We start from the raw sequence: 13,596 nt of genomic DNA on the forward strand, positions 1-13,596 counted from the left end.
AAGCCCAACAACGTCAATGGAATGACTCTCATTGAAGCCCATGGCCCCACCTCCAGCTACTTCCAACCAGGGCTTTCCCAAGGCATTTCCTCGGGGCTGTAATTTCCCTTGGCTGAGGCACCTAGCTCATGGGGCTGAAACATCCAGCTCACGGAAGGATTCACCTGTTGTTGCCAGACATTCCACGGCAGCTCCACTTGAGCTGGGCTGGCAGAGGAGAAACCCACCCACTGCTTTTAGACCGCTGCAAGAGAAGGGGTTCAGAGATTTCTCTTCGGCATGGAGAAATGCAAGACTGGCTTCACGCATGTAGCTAGCCCTCGGTGAGGGACAGCATCGCTGGGCAGGAACACCAGACAGACCCGCCCGAACACATGCAGGGACGATCGGTGCGATTTACCGTAGCCTGATTTAACACAATGATGTGGATCCCTCTTCCCTGCTCCCGAGCATCATCTTCCAAGACCTGCGGGAGGGGGGAAACGTTATTCTAGCAATCAGCCAGGCCTCCCCAGCTCTTTCCCAGGAACGCCTCCACCCCAGTGGGTTTGTCACACAGCTGCTCCTACTGAGGGAGAATTCACTAAGCTTCACATTCCAGCCCCTTCATTGGTTTCTCCAATTCGTGGCAGTAGGACACCTGCTGCCACTGTACTCAGCACAAGCCATCCTCAGAAGAGAGGAATTAGACATTTAGTCTTAGCCTGACCCTAGTTCATTGAGTCAATAGGAGCTTTGTCGTTGACTTCAATGGGAGCAGAAGCAGGCTTACACTCAGGCCATTCAAATTGTTGAGTATGGCAAAGGCCTTGGATGCATTCTGCTCCAGTGAGGAGCACTATGCTCTAGTACGGGCTTCAGTTCAAGATCTGGGTGACGGAGACCAGGTCTGTTCTGGCTCCATCCACGCTGGTTTGCCCACCCGCAGCTCACATGGGTAATCTGCAGCCTCTCGTACCAGCCACTCACCGTCGTCCCGTCCACAGCCACATAGACCTTCGACCGGCTGGAGTACACCTCGATGTCCAAGACCTTCCTGCTGCTGGTGGGACGGCGCGGGGTCTCCAGATGCTGCGCACCTTCATCTAAGGAGAAAGAGGTGCCCAAAGACTCAGACCTACCTGTTGAGTTGTGGCTCAGTGCCAGGAGGACCAGCAGGTTCCCCTCAGTGGATGGGGGAGATTCCCAATCTATTAGCACAATACATGCTCTCTTGCCACTCCCAGCAGGCTGCAGCATCTCTCTTTACAGATCTGGCGGGATGTTCAAAAACATCCTTCCGACAAGCCCAGCTGACACGGCCCCTGGCACTTGAGGGACCATGTGGCAAAGCTTGAGGATCTCCAGCTCTTTAATTCTGCCTGATAAGGGAAAAGGGGCAAGCAGAACCAGCTCCACCCGGCCTTCCTCAGTTGGTGTCTCAGTCCAGCTCTGGGTGGACAGAAGTCCTTGTCTCCAGAACCACCTTGGCTGGCAGTCTGAACAGAGAAGTCAAGGATGGATAAGATGGCCATCCATGTATTCCCAGAACACCAGACATTCCAGTACTTCCGGGAATCGCGTGGGCCCACCCTTGTCAGTGTTGTACGCACCACGTGAGCAAAGTCATGTCACGCTGCACAGAGAATGCCATTTTGAACAGCACGCCATGCCACTTCACCCTCCCCCCCCGCCCCGTGTCTGGTTTAGTCTCAATAGCGGACAGGGGACCAACCACCAAACAGAGAGGGCTGTCTGGTCTAAAGCCAGACGAATGGCCTGCCGAAGGATGGAGCAGACCCAGAATGAAGTACTCTCTCTAGTAGCGTGCAGAGTGTTCATTCAACATATTGGCAAGGGCTGGTCAGAAGTTTTCCATCAAGAATTGTCTTTCCAGCAGAAAAAATGGGGGTTTCACTTACACAATCCAGCCCCCTCCTCAAAAAAAAAAAAAAAGTGCTTGCTTTCTGGAAATGATTTCAGTGTTTCCATCAAAACCACCAAATTCCTGAAAACTGAAATATTTCATTTTTGACACACTGCCCTAGTACCTCATGGGAGTTGTAGTCCTGTTTCCTCACCTCCCCATTCTCTTCTATGGACTGGGCTCCCCAGGCAAACTCGATGTCTAGCTGGCAGCCAGTATCAAGCAGAGTGCCCCAGGGGTCGGTTTTGTTCAACATCTTCATTAACAATCTGGATAATGGGATGGATTGCACCCTCAGCAAGTTCGCGGATGACAATAAGCTAGGGGGAGATGTAGATATGCTGGAAGGTAGTGATAGGGTCCAGAGTGACCTGGACAAATTGGAGGACTGGGCTAAAAGAAATATGATGAGGTTCAACAAGGACAAGTGCAGGGTCCTGCACTTAGGACAGAAGAATCCCATGCACAGCTACAGGCTGGGGACTAACTGGCTAAGCAGCAGTTCTGCAGAAGAGGACCTGAGGATTACAGTGGATGAGAAGCTGGATATGAGTCAGCAGTGTGCCCTTGTTTCCAAGAAGGCTAATGGCATATTGGGCTGCATTAGTAGGAGCATCGCCAGCAGATCGAGGGAAGTGATTATTCCCCTCTATTCGGCACTGGTGAGACCACACCTGGAGTACTGCATCCAGTTTTGGGACCCCCGCTACAGAAGGGATGCGGACAAATTGGAGAGAGTCCAGCGGAGGGCAACAAAAATGATCAGGGGGCTGGGGCACGTGACTTAGGATAGGCTGAGGGAACTGGGGTTATTTAGTCTGCAGAAGAGAAGAGTGAGGGGGAATTTGATAGCAGCCTTCAACTACCTGAAGGGGGGGTTCTAAAGAGGATGGGGCTTGGTTGTTCAGTGGGGGCAGATGACAGAACAAGGAGCAATGGTCTCAAGTTGCAGTGGGGGAGGTTTAGGTTGGATATTAGGAAACACTATTTCACTAGGAGGGTGGTGAAGCACTGGAATGGGTTCCCTAGGGAGGTGGTGGAATCTCCATCCTTAGAGGTGTTTAAGGCCCTGGCTTGACAAAGCCTCGCTGGGATGATTTAGTTGGGGTTGGTCCTGTTTTGAGCAGAGGGTTGGACTAGATGACCTCTTGAGGCCTCTTCCAACCCTAATTCTCTATGCTTTTACAAAACTACATCTCCCAGGATGTGCCAGGGTCAGGGGACTCCTGATGATGCAATCGCTGCCCTTCACCATGAGGCGAGACCATGGTGCACCACAGGAGATGTAGTCCAACAAGGAGCATAGCCTATACATTAGAAGAGTGGGAGCACAGGGCACCTGAAATACAACTCCCATGAGGCACTACGGCAGCATTTCCAGCTAAAAATATTTTTGGTTTAAATTCTGTTTGCCAAAAAAGTTGATTCCCCCACCCATGGAAAGTTTTGCCAAAGCCTGTTTTCTAACCAGCTCTGGTACAGCATGGCCGCATGCATTGGCAGGGTGGCATGGGAATGGGTTGACTTCTGCCGCCTTGACTGGGCCCCCTCAGACTCACCATAGTCTTGGGCAGACTCCTCCTCGTCTTCGCTGGCAGCTCTTCTAGTGTCCAAGATCAGCTTAATATTTACAATCACAGTCACAAGCAGAAAGAGGACGGCACCTATCTGCAAGGCAAAGAGCTCTGGGCCAGTTACATGCCACACGACAACGTGTTAGGATAAACCACAATATGATCCTCGCAGAGGATCTTAGATATCCATGGTTTTCCCTAGCGCACAGAGGAAAGGGTGGTCCAGTGGCTAGAGTTTGTCTAGGACTTGAAACACCCAGGCTCTATTCCCAGTTCTGCCACACACTTCCTGTGTGACTTGGGCTAGTCACTTAGCTAGGCCATGCCACAGTTTCCTCATCTGTGTAATAGGGATAACATCCCTGCCTCACAGGGGTGCGTGAGGAGGGGAAAAAGACAACCACATTAGAAGAATGTGGATGTCAGGAAATTCAGCATTACACCTTAACTCCCCCTGCATTACGATCTCTGCAGCGATTCACACACCCAGATGAGCGCAGTCAGAGTTCTAGGGGGAAAGAGAGGAGTGGCAGGATTTTATTTCCTCTGCCTGCCTGGAGACAGCAATGCAGTCACTTCCACAACATTACAGAGCATTGCACGCTGCAGAGAACGTTGCATGGCTCAAGCTGCCTGTGATGCTATTGTAATGAAAGAGCCCGGTGTACGGCAGACCTATCAGGAGATGGAGGTTTCTATTGGAACTTCAAGGGTGAGCTGTGTGTGTCAGTTGCAATCCTTCCCCAGTCACCTGGGCTGAGGATACAGCAAGAGCTAGAAATGACCTTTCAGTGCTGAAATTGAGACAGGAAGGGTGGCCAGTGCCCTAACCACATAGACTAGGGCTCTGGCGATCTGAGCTCAAATCCTGGTGCTGCCACACACCCTGCGTGATCTCGGACAAGTCGCAGAATGACTCTCACTGCGTTAGTGCCCCTCCCATCTGTAAAGGGAGAAGGATCTCTCTCAACTGGGGTAGGGACGGGTTTAGATGCCATGGGGGCTATATACAGACTTCGAGTCACCAAAGCTGGAAGTCATAAAAGTTCTTGATCACATCCCCAGTGGAGGTGGGATATAGCAACTAAAGAGACAAGGCTCCTTCACTCTGCTACATACTCTGGTGCCCGTCATGCCGGCGTTAGCTCTAGTTAATATTCAGAGAGCCGTCCTCCAAAGCAGTCGGCGTAAGATTATTTACGACTGCAAGACTGGAAACTGACCGATGGGGAATGCCATTTGCTCACTGGGCACCAAAGATGTCTATCACACACTCGGCAGATGGGGGCCTCAGTCCAGCCTGGAGTTGTGTCATCATCTTGAATTTGGGGGAGCAGCTCCGTTTCAACAGCTGGGTTTTAGATCCCTGTTTACAGATCAGGGGAGCTTGTCTCAGCCATTCCTCTCCTATCTACTGTGCCTCGCTCTAGTCTATGGCCGCTTGACTTCTATTAGCAACTGCCTCATTTTATCAGTGGAGCTGTGTCTAGGAGCCAGGCTATGGGGAAAGACAGCAGATAAAAAACAAGAGCCAATTAGTTGCTTAAGCCTGTTGGCTCTCTCTTGCTGGATTGTTCCTATTCACCTTCCCAGCTACTCCTTCTGCTCCAGCTTTTCATTCAAGTAAAGAGAGTCTTTCCTCTTGCCGGTGGTAGCCAGAGCAGGCTTGTTCCAGGAGCTCACTGCACAGTGCGCCAGTCCAGATTTTGTTATTAACGCCGACCGTTATCGTTACATTGGGATTAAAGAGCGCTTAGATAGTACCAGGGTCTTAAACAGCTCTGCACAGAAACACATTCCCTTCTCGTGAAAGCTCAGACACACACATACCCCCCACCCCTCAGGCACGTAAAGGGCTCTGTTACAGACCATTCAGGCTGGGAGGATGCCACTCTCCTGCTGAGCGGCTGCAAGACTGCCTAGACTAGTGGCTACGCAGCAAGACAGAAGGTGCATCCAAGGATCTGAATGACTGGATTTCTGTTGCAATGCCCATGGAGCTAGAATATCAACCCCAAGGGCTACGGGCTGCTGATTACAGGCCCTAACGCTTTGCTGCTTTTGGATAGCATGGACAGACGCTGGAGCTGATCCGTACTGCCCGATGCAGGGGTAAAGGGCTTGTTTAACCGTAGAGCAGCGCCACGTAATCAGGGTCAACAATGCACAGGTAACGGGATGGGGAAGGAGATGCAGAGCGAGCAGCCAGCACAGGCTTCATGGGGCTCTGACATGGGAGAGATACAGCCAGTTTCCATCCACCGCACTACAAAAGTGATTCTTATAAAGGTCCCACTCTTGTCCAATACAATTAGAATCCAACTGGTTCATACCTGGCCATTTGTTTATCTACAAATAGAAACAGCTGAAAAAAGCTTCCCAGGTGCCATATGCTGAGCAGCCTTTGTTAGACTCCCAGGCCCTGTATGTGGGTTGTTGTTTAGCCAGAGCCTATCAATATAAGCTATAAATATCCTTAGCTGGTGGTGGCAGGAGTAGCTAAGGTATCGACTCAGGAGACCTGGGTTCTGTCCCCCACTGCACCACTGACTTGCTAGGCGATCTCAGACAAGTCACTTCTTTTCTCTGTTCCTCAGTTTCTCCATCTGAAAAAATGGGCCCACACCAACTGCACTGGGGGCTGGCAAAGCTTAATTTTCTATGTTGAGTTTTCAGCAGCTCCCATCACAGCAGCACTCAAGCACCGAACAGGCCACGTCGATGTACAAAGCATAACAAAAATTCTTCTCTTCACCTCCCTCCACGTTCTAGTTCATCGGCGTTACAGTCTTGCTATGAGATCCTCAAATGGGAGCTAACAGGCAAGGCAGGTGACTTAATCTGTTAATACAGAATTAATACACACCCTTTAAAAATTTTCCCACCATGGCACAGCCTCATTCCCTTCACCCCTTGCCGATCACTCTCGAGTCTCGGTAGGACGTGCACACAGGCTGGCCAGCAAGCTGCAGAACTGTGCGGCTTTGGATAGCTGTTTCTGAAGCAGCCGCCCCATGCCTCAGGCATGTCCATCCCCATCAGCTTGTCACTTCCAAAGGGACTCAACCAGATCTTCAGCTGAGGTCAAACCGGCTTCAATGGAGCAACACGATTGACACCAGCTGAGAATCTGGCGTTCAGCTTTCTAGAGTGCACACACATACGTGCACTTGCCACTGCTTTATTAAAAGGTCTGTAAACAATTTGCTTCTGCACATGCAGAGGCAGGATGCTCCAGTGGTTACAGCCCTGGCCTCGGACTTGGGAGCTCTATTCCCTGCTCTGCCACAGACCCCCTGTGTGACCCTGGGCTTAGCCTTTCAACATCCCCATTGTGGTGTCACAGCCCTTTCTTGGAAGGTAAGAGGCCACACTGGGCCAGAGCAAGGGTCCATCTAGCCCAGAATCCTGTCTTCCGACAGCAGCCAATGCCAGGTGCTTCAGAGAGAACAAACAGAGCAGGGAATCATCAAGTGATCCATCCTCTGTGGCCCAATCCCAGCATCTGGCAGTCAGAGGCTAGGGCAACCTAGAGCATGGGGTTGCATCCCTGAGCATCTTGGCTAATAGCCATTGATGGATTGGTGCTCCATGAACTTCTCATTCTTTTAAGAACTTAGTTGGGGATTGGTCCTGTTTTGAGCAGGGGGTGGGACTAGATGACCTCCTGAGGTCCCTTCCAACCCTGAGATTCTATGATTCTAGTTAGACATTTGGCCTTCACGGCATCCCCTGGCAATGAGTTCCACAGGTTGCTTTTGTGTTCTGTGATGTAGTACTTCCTTTGGTTTGTCTTAAACCCGCTGCCTATTAATTTTATTGGCTGACCTCTGGTTCTTGCGTTATTTACTCCCTTACATAACACTTCACTATTCACGTTCCCCACACCAGTCATGATTTTATAGACCTCTCTCATACCGCCCCTGCTTAGTCATCCCTTTTTCCAAGCTGAAAAGTCCCAGTCATTTTAATCTCTCCTCATATAGAAGCTGTTAAATCTTAGAATATCAGGGTTGAAAGGGACCTCAGGAGGTCATCTGGTCCAACTCCCTGCTCAAAGCAGGACCAATCCCCCAGATTTTTACCCCAGTTCCCTAAATGGCCCCCTTGAGGTTTGAACTCACAACCCTGGGTTTAGCAGGCCAATGCTCAAACTACTGAGCACTCCTTCCCATAAACTTTCAGATCGCAGAAGCAGCATTTACAGGGTAGAGAGGAAGTCATATCTTTCCAGCTTTCAGAAGAAGGGTTACAATGTCGTGAAACCTTTACAGAGAAGAGATCCCGGAAACATCCCAGAAAACATCTAAGGATTGGAGACTCAAAGCTGTACATAAGTGGAAAAAAAGGCAGAAAATATGGAGCAAATAACTGAAAAAAGGATGGGAGAGGGGGAAAGATGAGACAGAGCTAAGAAGGTGATGGGTCTACCTTTAAAGGCTGAGTTTATGACTGTCAATCAGTAGCCAAATAATTCAGAACATACTCAAACTCCAAAACTCTAGGGTAAGAAAAACATAGTAATTGAGGCACTTAGTTTACAAACCAAGATTTCTAACACATACAGGCAAATAGGTAAGAAGATATAAGTTTTCATAATTACACCACATGACAAAGTGTAAACAAGCCGTAATCAAAATATTTCAACATACATAGCGCCCACTGAAATCTGATGTGTATGCTATATTTTTGCCAGGGACTGTTCCTGACCTCTTCTTGGATGGTGAGTTTTTCTTTTTTAAAGATTAATCACTTCTGACTAGTGGAGACTTATAAATTTAAAGACGCTGGAAGGGAAATCAGTTTTTGGTCTCTACTCCCACCTCAACAACAAGTGTGTCTGTGGCAGGTTCGGTCTCTGCTACTCTAACTTCACCAACCCCAGCTTTTCCCCTTGGATCATTCTCCTATACGAATATATCCACAATGCTTGCCTCTGCTGTTGCCCTGATCTTCCCCAAGCAGTAATGTGAAGGTGACATGCTACTTGAGAGTTTCAGTGTTGTATACAAGGTTTTGAGTGAGTATCAGCAGAACTGAGGACTCTTGTTAAAGGAACAGTCATCTTGGGGAAAAAATCTCAGGAAGTCTTTAAACCTACTAGTTATTTGGAATGCTTAATTTACGTAAAAAAGTTAGAGAACACACATTTTTTGGTTAAATAACTTGGTGGATTGGACAGTACTTGTTTATGGACAATTTCTCCTCTGGGTATCCCTGCTGGAAAAGAGGCAGCTGTGTAAATGGGGGAGCAGAAGAGCCCTTCTGAAGTTTTATTTTTATTTACTATTTAAAGGAAGTTCTACCAGGCAGTGAGATTTTGGGAATGTAGTGAATTTCAAAATTTGAAGTTTACAAGCTCCCTTTAATTGTGCCTACAGACTTGTGCCTACAATACTTCATCAGTTTACAACCAGATGACATTCCATCCCCTAATCATTTTTGTTGCCTTTCTCTGTACCTTTTCTAATGCTAACACCTCTTTTTGGACATGGGAGCATCTAGACTTACACACAGTATTAAAGATGTGGGCGTACATGGATTTATATAGTGGCATTATGATATTTACCATCTTATTATCTATCCCTTTCCTAATGGTTCCTAACATGGTTACCTCTTTGACTGCTGCTGCACGATGAGTGGATGTTTTCTGAGACTAACCACAGTGACTGCAAGCTCTTTCCTGAGCAGTAACAGCTATGGTAATTTTGTGTGAGTACTTGGGATTCCCCTCCCCCACTGCAAAGTGCATTACCAGGATGTTGGGAGGAGACATACAGTAATTGCAAGATGCTTGGATACTATCGTGATGGGGCAGCTCCTGAGATACACAAACAAACACAAACCATGTTCCGCTTTGAGCTAAGAAAGAGCAACCCACTCCCCTGGCAGCACCAAGAATGAGAGCCTCTCTTGGCTACGCAGAGGGATCACACAACAAAAAACTGACTAGCTCTAGTTTCCCTGGCCAAGATCACAGCAGAGAAGCCATATTAGTCGAAGCCTCACAAGGATTTCCCTTGCCCCCTGGAAGCCAAACCCAGAGCTAGGGCTCAAAACTAGGCACTAAGCAAGCCCAACCCCCTCTCCTGGAAATGCTATTTAACAGTTGCTGAGTTGTGCTTGTTCCAGTAATAAACAAGGAGAAAAATCTTTAACTAGCTGCTGGCACTTGCTGTAGCTAAAGGAGAGTTAGACTCATTCCATTCTGCATTTTAAGGGTAAAACGCAACTCAGGTGGCTTCTGATCAGACAATTTATTCTCTTCCACCATGTTAGGTCACAGGGGCTGCAGCCAATTCCACCAACACAGACTTCATAATCCATGGGCTTTGCAAGTTTATCTTCTCTAATCCCCCCCAGGCATGATTCACATTCCTCCAGAGAACTCACCTGGCATAGCCGCCTGACAGCTCTCTGATTCATCAGCTTGTACTTCCAGGCGAGGTACCGGCTTCGGTTTTTCCGCGGGACAAACTGTTTGGCTGGAGCATTGGGTTTCCACTCATCCATTATCATGGGGCGAGGAGAACAGGTGAGGGGAACAGCATGGGGCAGCTGTCAGGATCTGGTAGGCTCCGGTCCCATTCCTTCGAAGGTCCCTGCTGCAACAGGATCAGCAGATAATAAGACCTGTGGCTGAACCAGGAAGGGATAATCTCTTCTACCCTCTTCCAACCTGACACTGGGCAGGTCAGGAAGAGAAGAGGCAGTGTAGGTGCTCCGGATCAGAGTTACCCCTAGGGCAGGAAATTGGCTGGAGGGCAGACAGATGTCACCCCGAGCCCACGTCAATGCAAAAATCAGGCCGCTAGCACACAGAATCAGGAGTGATAATTTGCCAGCAGCGGGAGTGTTACCACCCCCTTTTTCAGGGCTGAGGGGCACGTGTTGTGATCCGCGATCGGCCAACAAGCAGCAGCGCTTGGCTCAGGAGGTTGCTTTGACCCTGTGCCACCGGTTACAATCTGGCAGAGGCTGGTAGCGACCAAGTGCCATTTACTGACCTATGGGGAGAGAACAGGTGGCTTCAGTCCAGTTCCTAATGGAACAGGGGTCTGCAGCAGGGACAGCAGCACTGGAGCTGGCACTCTGATCAGCAGGTAACCCTCTGCTGTCCCCCCACACTGCCCCAGACCCTAGTCCAGCTCATTAGCTAGGGTGCGAGGATACTCTCGTATGGTGCCATCCCGCCCCACGCTGTTCCAAGGGCTCCCTGAGAATTTCAGGGAAGCAGCCACCCCAAGCAAGGGGAATCTTTAAACCCACCAGGGTGTCATGCACACCAGACAGGATCGGGGGGCACAGAAACCCACAAATCTCAGCCCCGCTTACCACAACTCGCCCTGCACACCCAATGGGAGTGCTCCATCCGCAAAGTCACCCCCGCACGCTGTAATATTAGAAGGGGACCCGCTGCCACACGGCACCCCAGGGCAGGGGGCCTGGCAGACAGGCTGCAGTATCTCTATGGGGCATGGGCTCCGAGCAGCTGCTCTGACCGCTGGAGAAAGTGGAGGGAAGGGGAGATTTAAAAGCTAAGCGAGTTAGGCTGGGGGCAGAGGGTGGGTGGGACCAGCTCTGGGGGAAATCGACTAGCAGAGCTCCCCCGCCCATCTTTGAGAGTGGGGGGCAGCCATGGGGAGGGTCTCCCCTGCATGCATCACTCCTCCCCCACCCCATTCACTTAGCGACCTGCCCCAGCGGAAGCGGAACACGGATTTGCAACAGTGTTGCCGCAGGGCAGATGCTGGGGCCCCCGGCAGGGATCGCGGCGGGTGACGGCCCTGCAGCGCCCCGGGGAAGCTACTCACTGAAGGGGGGGGGGGGGGGGCTGCACCTGGCAGGCCGGGCCCCCTCCTCAGGGGCGGGCGCTGCGCACCGCGGAGCTGCGCCCCCTGCAGCAGCCGCCCCCTTTCCCCGCTCGCGGAGCAGCCGCTCGGGAAAGGCTGAAATCGACGCGCCTGTCCGCTTCCGGCGCGGGATATGCAGCTCGCAGCCTGCTCTTAAAGGGGAAACAGGGAGGGGAGCCGGGGGGTCCACTCCGGACCCAGCGGCAGCTGCCCACGTGGGGCCAGGTTCCCCCCACTGTGGGGGGCTTTGCAAAGCCCCCGGGGATGGGTCTGTGCGCTGATGGGAGAGCGCCGCTGCCAGCCTGCCCTCCTCCTGGGGCTCCGGCCTCTGCGCAAACCTGCAGTGCCCAGGAGATGCAGAGGGACCAGGACAATTGTGGCTCGCCCCTCTCCTTGCACAGTGTCTAGGCACAGAGGCCAGCATTACCTCCCCGAGCCAGGAAGAAAAGTACAGAGCAGGAGCTGGCGCCTTGGGAATCGGCCTCATCTAGCTGTGTGTCATGAGCCCTGTACTGCCCACAGAGATTTTCCTATAGCTTGGGAATGCTTTGCATACCACTGCTGGTATGGAAGTAGCATTATAACCCTATCTATTTAGCCAATGAGGCAAACTGAGGAGCAGGAGTAGTGAGTAATTGGCTGAAACTCACCCAGCAAGTCAGAGGCTTCCAGCAGTGTTGCTAACTCTTCTGATATTTTTTTCATGAATCTCGAGATATTGGGAGAGGGGAGGGGTTCTTCAAGCCCCAGCTGCTGGAGTCATGTGAGTTTGTGAAAAATCTGTTTTCATTTAAGAAAATAAAATTTCTATCTCTTGTGGTTGCACAATAAAGCTAGAAAATGTGAACTGAGGGCATGCTAAGGACTCGGAAACTACAAGAAAAAAAGTACCCAACCTTTTAAATAAATCATGATTTTAAAGCAAATATTATGAATTTTTTTTTGAGGGGGGGAGGGTCTGACTCATGATTTTTGAATGATTGGGGCTTGCGGTATTCCCATGTCCTCTTCTGCCGTCTTCTCTCTCAAGCGGGAAAGTCAAATCTATTTTAGACTTTTATACAGTGCCCTTGTATGTGGTAACAAAGCACAGTGAAATTGATAGCAAATAATTATTTGTATCACTGGAGAATAAAGCAGAAAATATCATAACATCACTATATAAATCCATGGCATGCCCACGCCCACACCTTGAATACTGGGTGCAGTTCTGGTCACCCCATCTCAAAAAAGTTATTGGAAAAGGTACAGAGAAGGGCAATGAAAATGATTAGCAGAGTGGAACATCTTCCATATGAGGAGAGATTGTTTCCCTTTAGAAAAGAGATGATTAAGGGGGAGATATGACATAGGTCTATAAAATCATGAGTGGTGCAGAGAAAGTGAATAGGGAAGCGTTATTTACCCCTTCACATAACACAAGAACCAGGGGTTATCCGATGAAATTATGAGGCAGCATGTTTAAAAACCAAACAAAAGGCAGCACTTCACACAACGCACCGTCAACCTGTGGAACTCCTCGCCAGGAGATGTTGTGAAGGCCAAAAGTCTAACTAGATAAGTTCATGGAAGATAAGTCCATCAATGGCTATTAGCCAAGATGGTCAGGGCCCCACCTAAACCTCCAACTGTCAAAAGCTAAGATGGGATGATGGGATGGCTCACCCAAAATTGCCCTGTTCTGTTCATTCCCTCTGATGCATCTGGAGCTGGCTGCTGTCAAAAGACAGGACACTGGGCTAGATGGACCATTGGCCTGACCCAATATGGCTTTTCTTATGAGACAGTCTCTGCTCCCAAAGAGCTTGCAGTCTAAATGGACAAGACAGAATTATTATCCCCATTGCACAGCTGGGGAAACTGAGGTGCAGAGCGATGCGGTGATTTGCTGAAGGTCACACCGGGAGTCTGTTGCAGAGGCAGGAACTGTACCTAGATCCTCTGAATCCCAGACCAAAGCCTTAACCACAAACCCTCCTTCCTTGCTAAACTAGTCTTGACAGACCAGGAAAAGAACTAGCCATCTACCAGTGCAGAGTCTTCAACTATAGGTAAAACAAAACTGTCGTAGCAAAGTGGCTATGGTAAAATGGCTGTTTAAGAGAGAGGCCAGCTTATGGAGGGGTATTTCCACTGGCAATCGTACATGCCTGACCTTTCTCTGTTCTTGTATGAGAAGTGGATGATTACTCAGGGGTTAAGAGATACTCTGAGGCTATGTCTCCTCGATATAGATCCTAGCAATGTTGTTATCAGATGCCTG

General features: G+C 49.9%; 1 protein-coding gene across 3 annotated transcripts in view; it reads right to left on the reverse strand.

Annotated features, from left to right (window-relative positions):
- Window positions 1-10,079, reverse strand: part of POMGNT1 (protein O-linked mannose N-acetylglucosaminyltransferase 1 (beta 1,2-)) — a 28,960-nt gene extending 18,881 nt beyond the window's left edge. For 2 of the 3 annotated variants that reach the window (XR_012656223.1, XM_032805030.2), the window contains exons 1-4: window positions 9,874-10,079; window positions 3,466-3,574; window positions 970-1,085; window positions 401-466 (exon numbers count right to left, since the gene is read on the reverse strand). Coding sequence is in view for 2 of the 3 variants with exons in the window: in XM_032805030.2 (XP_032660921.1) it covers window positions 401-466; window positions 970-1,085; window positions 3,466-3,574; window positions 9,874-9,999 (417 nt within the window). In the remaining variant the exon portion in view is untranslated. Of the gene's footprint in view, window positions 1-400; window positions 467-969; window positions 1,086-3,465; window positions 3,592-9,873 lie in introns of all 3 variants that reach the window. The other variant, XM_032805031.2, reaches the window with a different exon arrangement.
- Window positions 10,080-13,596: the final 3,517 nt, after the last annotated feature.

Source organism: Chelonoidis abingdonii, chromosome 7 (assembly GCF_003597395.2).
Source record: "Chelonoidis abingdonii isolate Lonesome George chromosome 7, CheloAbing_2.0, whole genome shotgun sequence".
NCBI classification, from domain to species: Eukaryota; Metazoa; Chordata; order Testudines; family Testudinidae; genus Chelonoidis; species Chelonoidis abingdonii.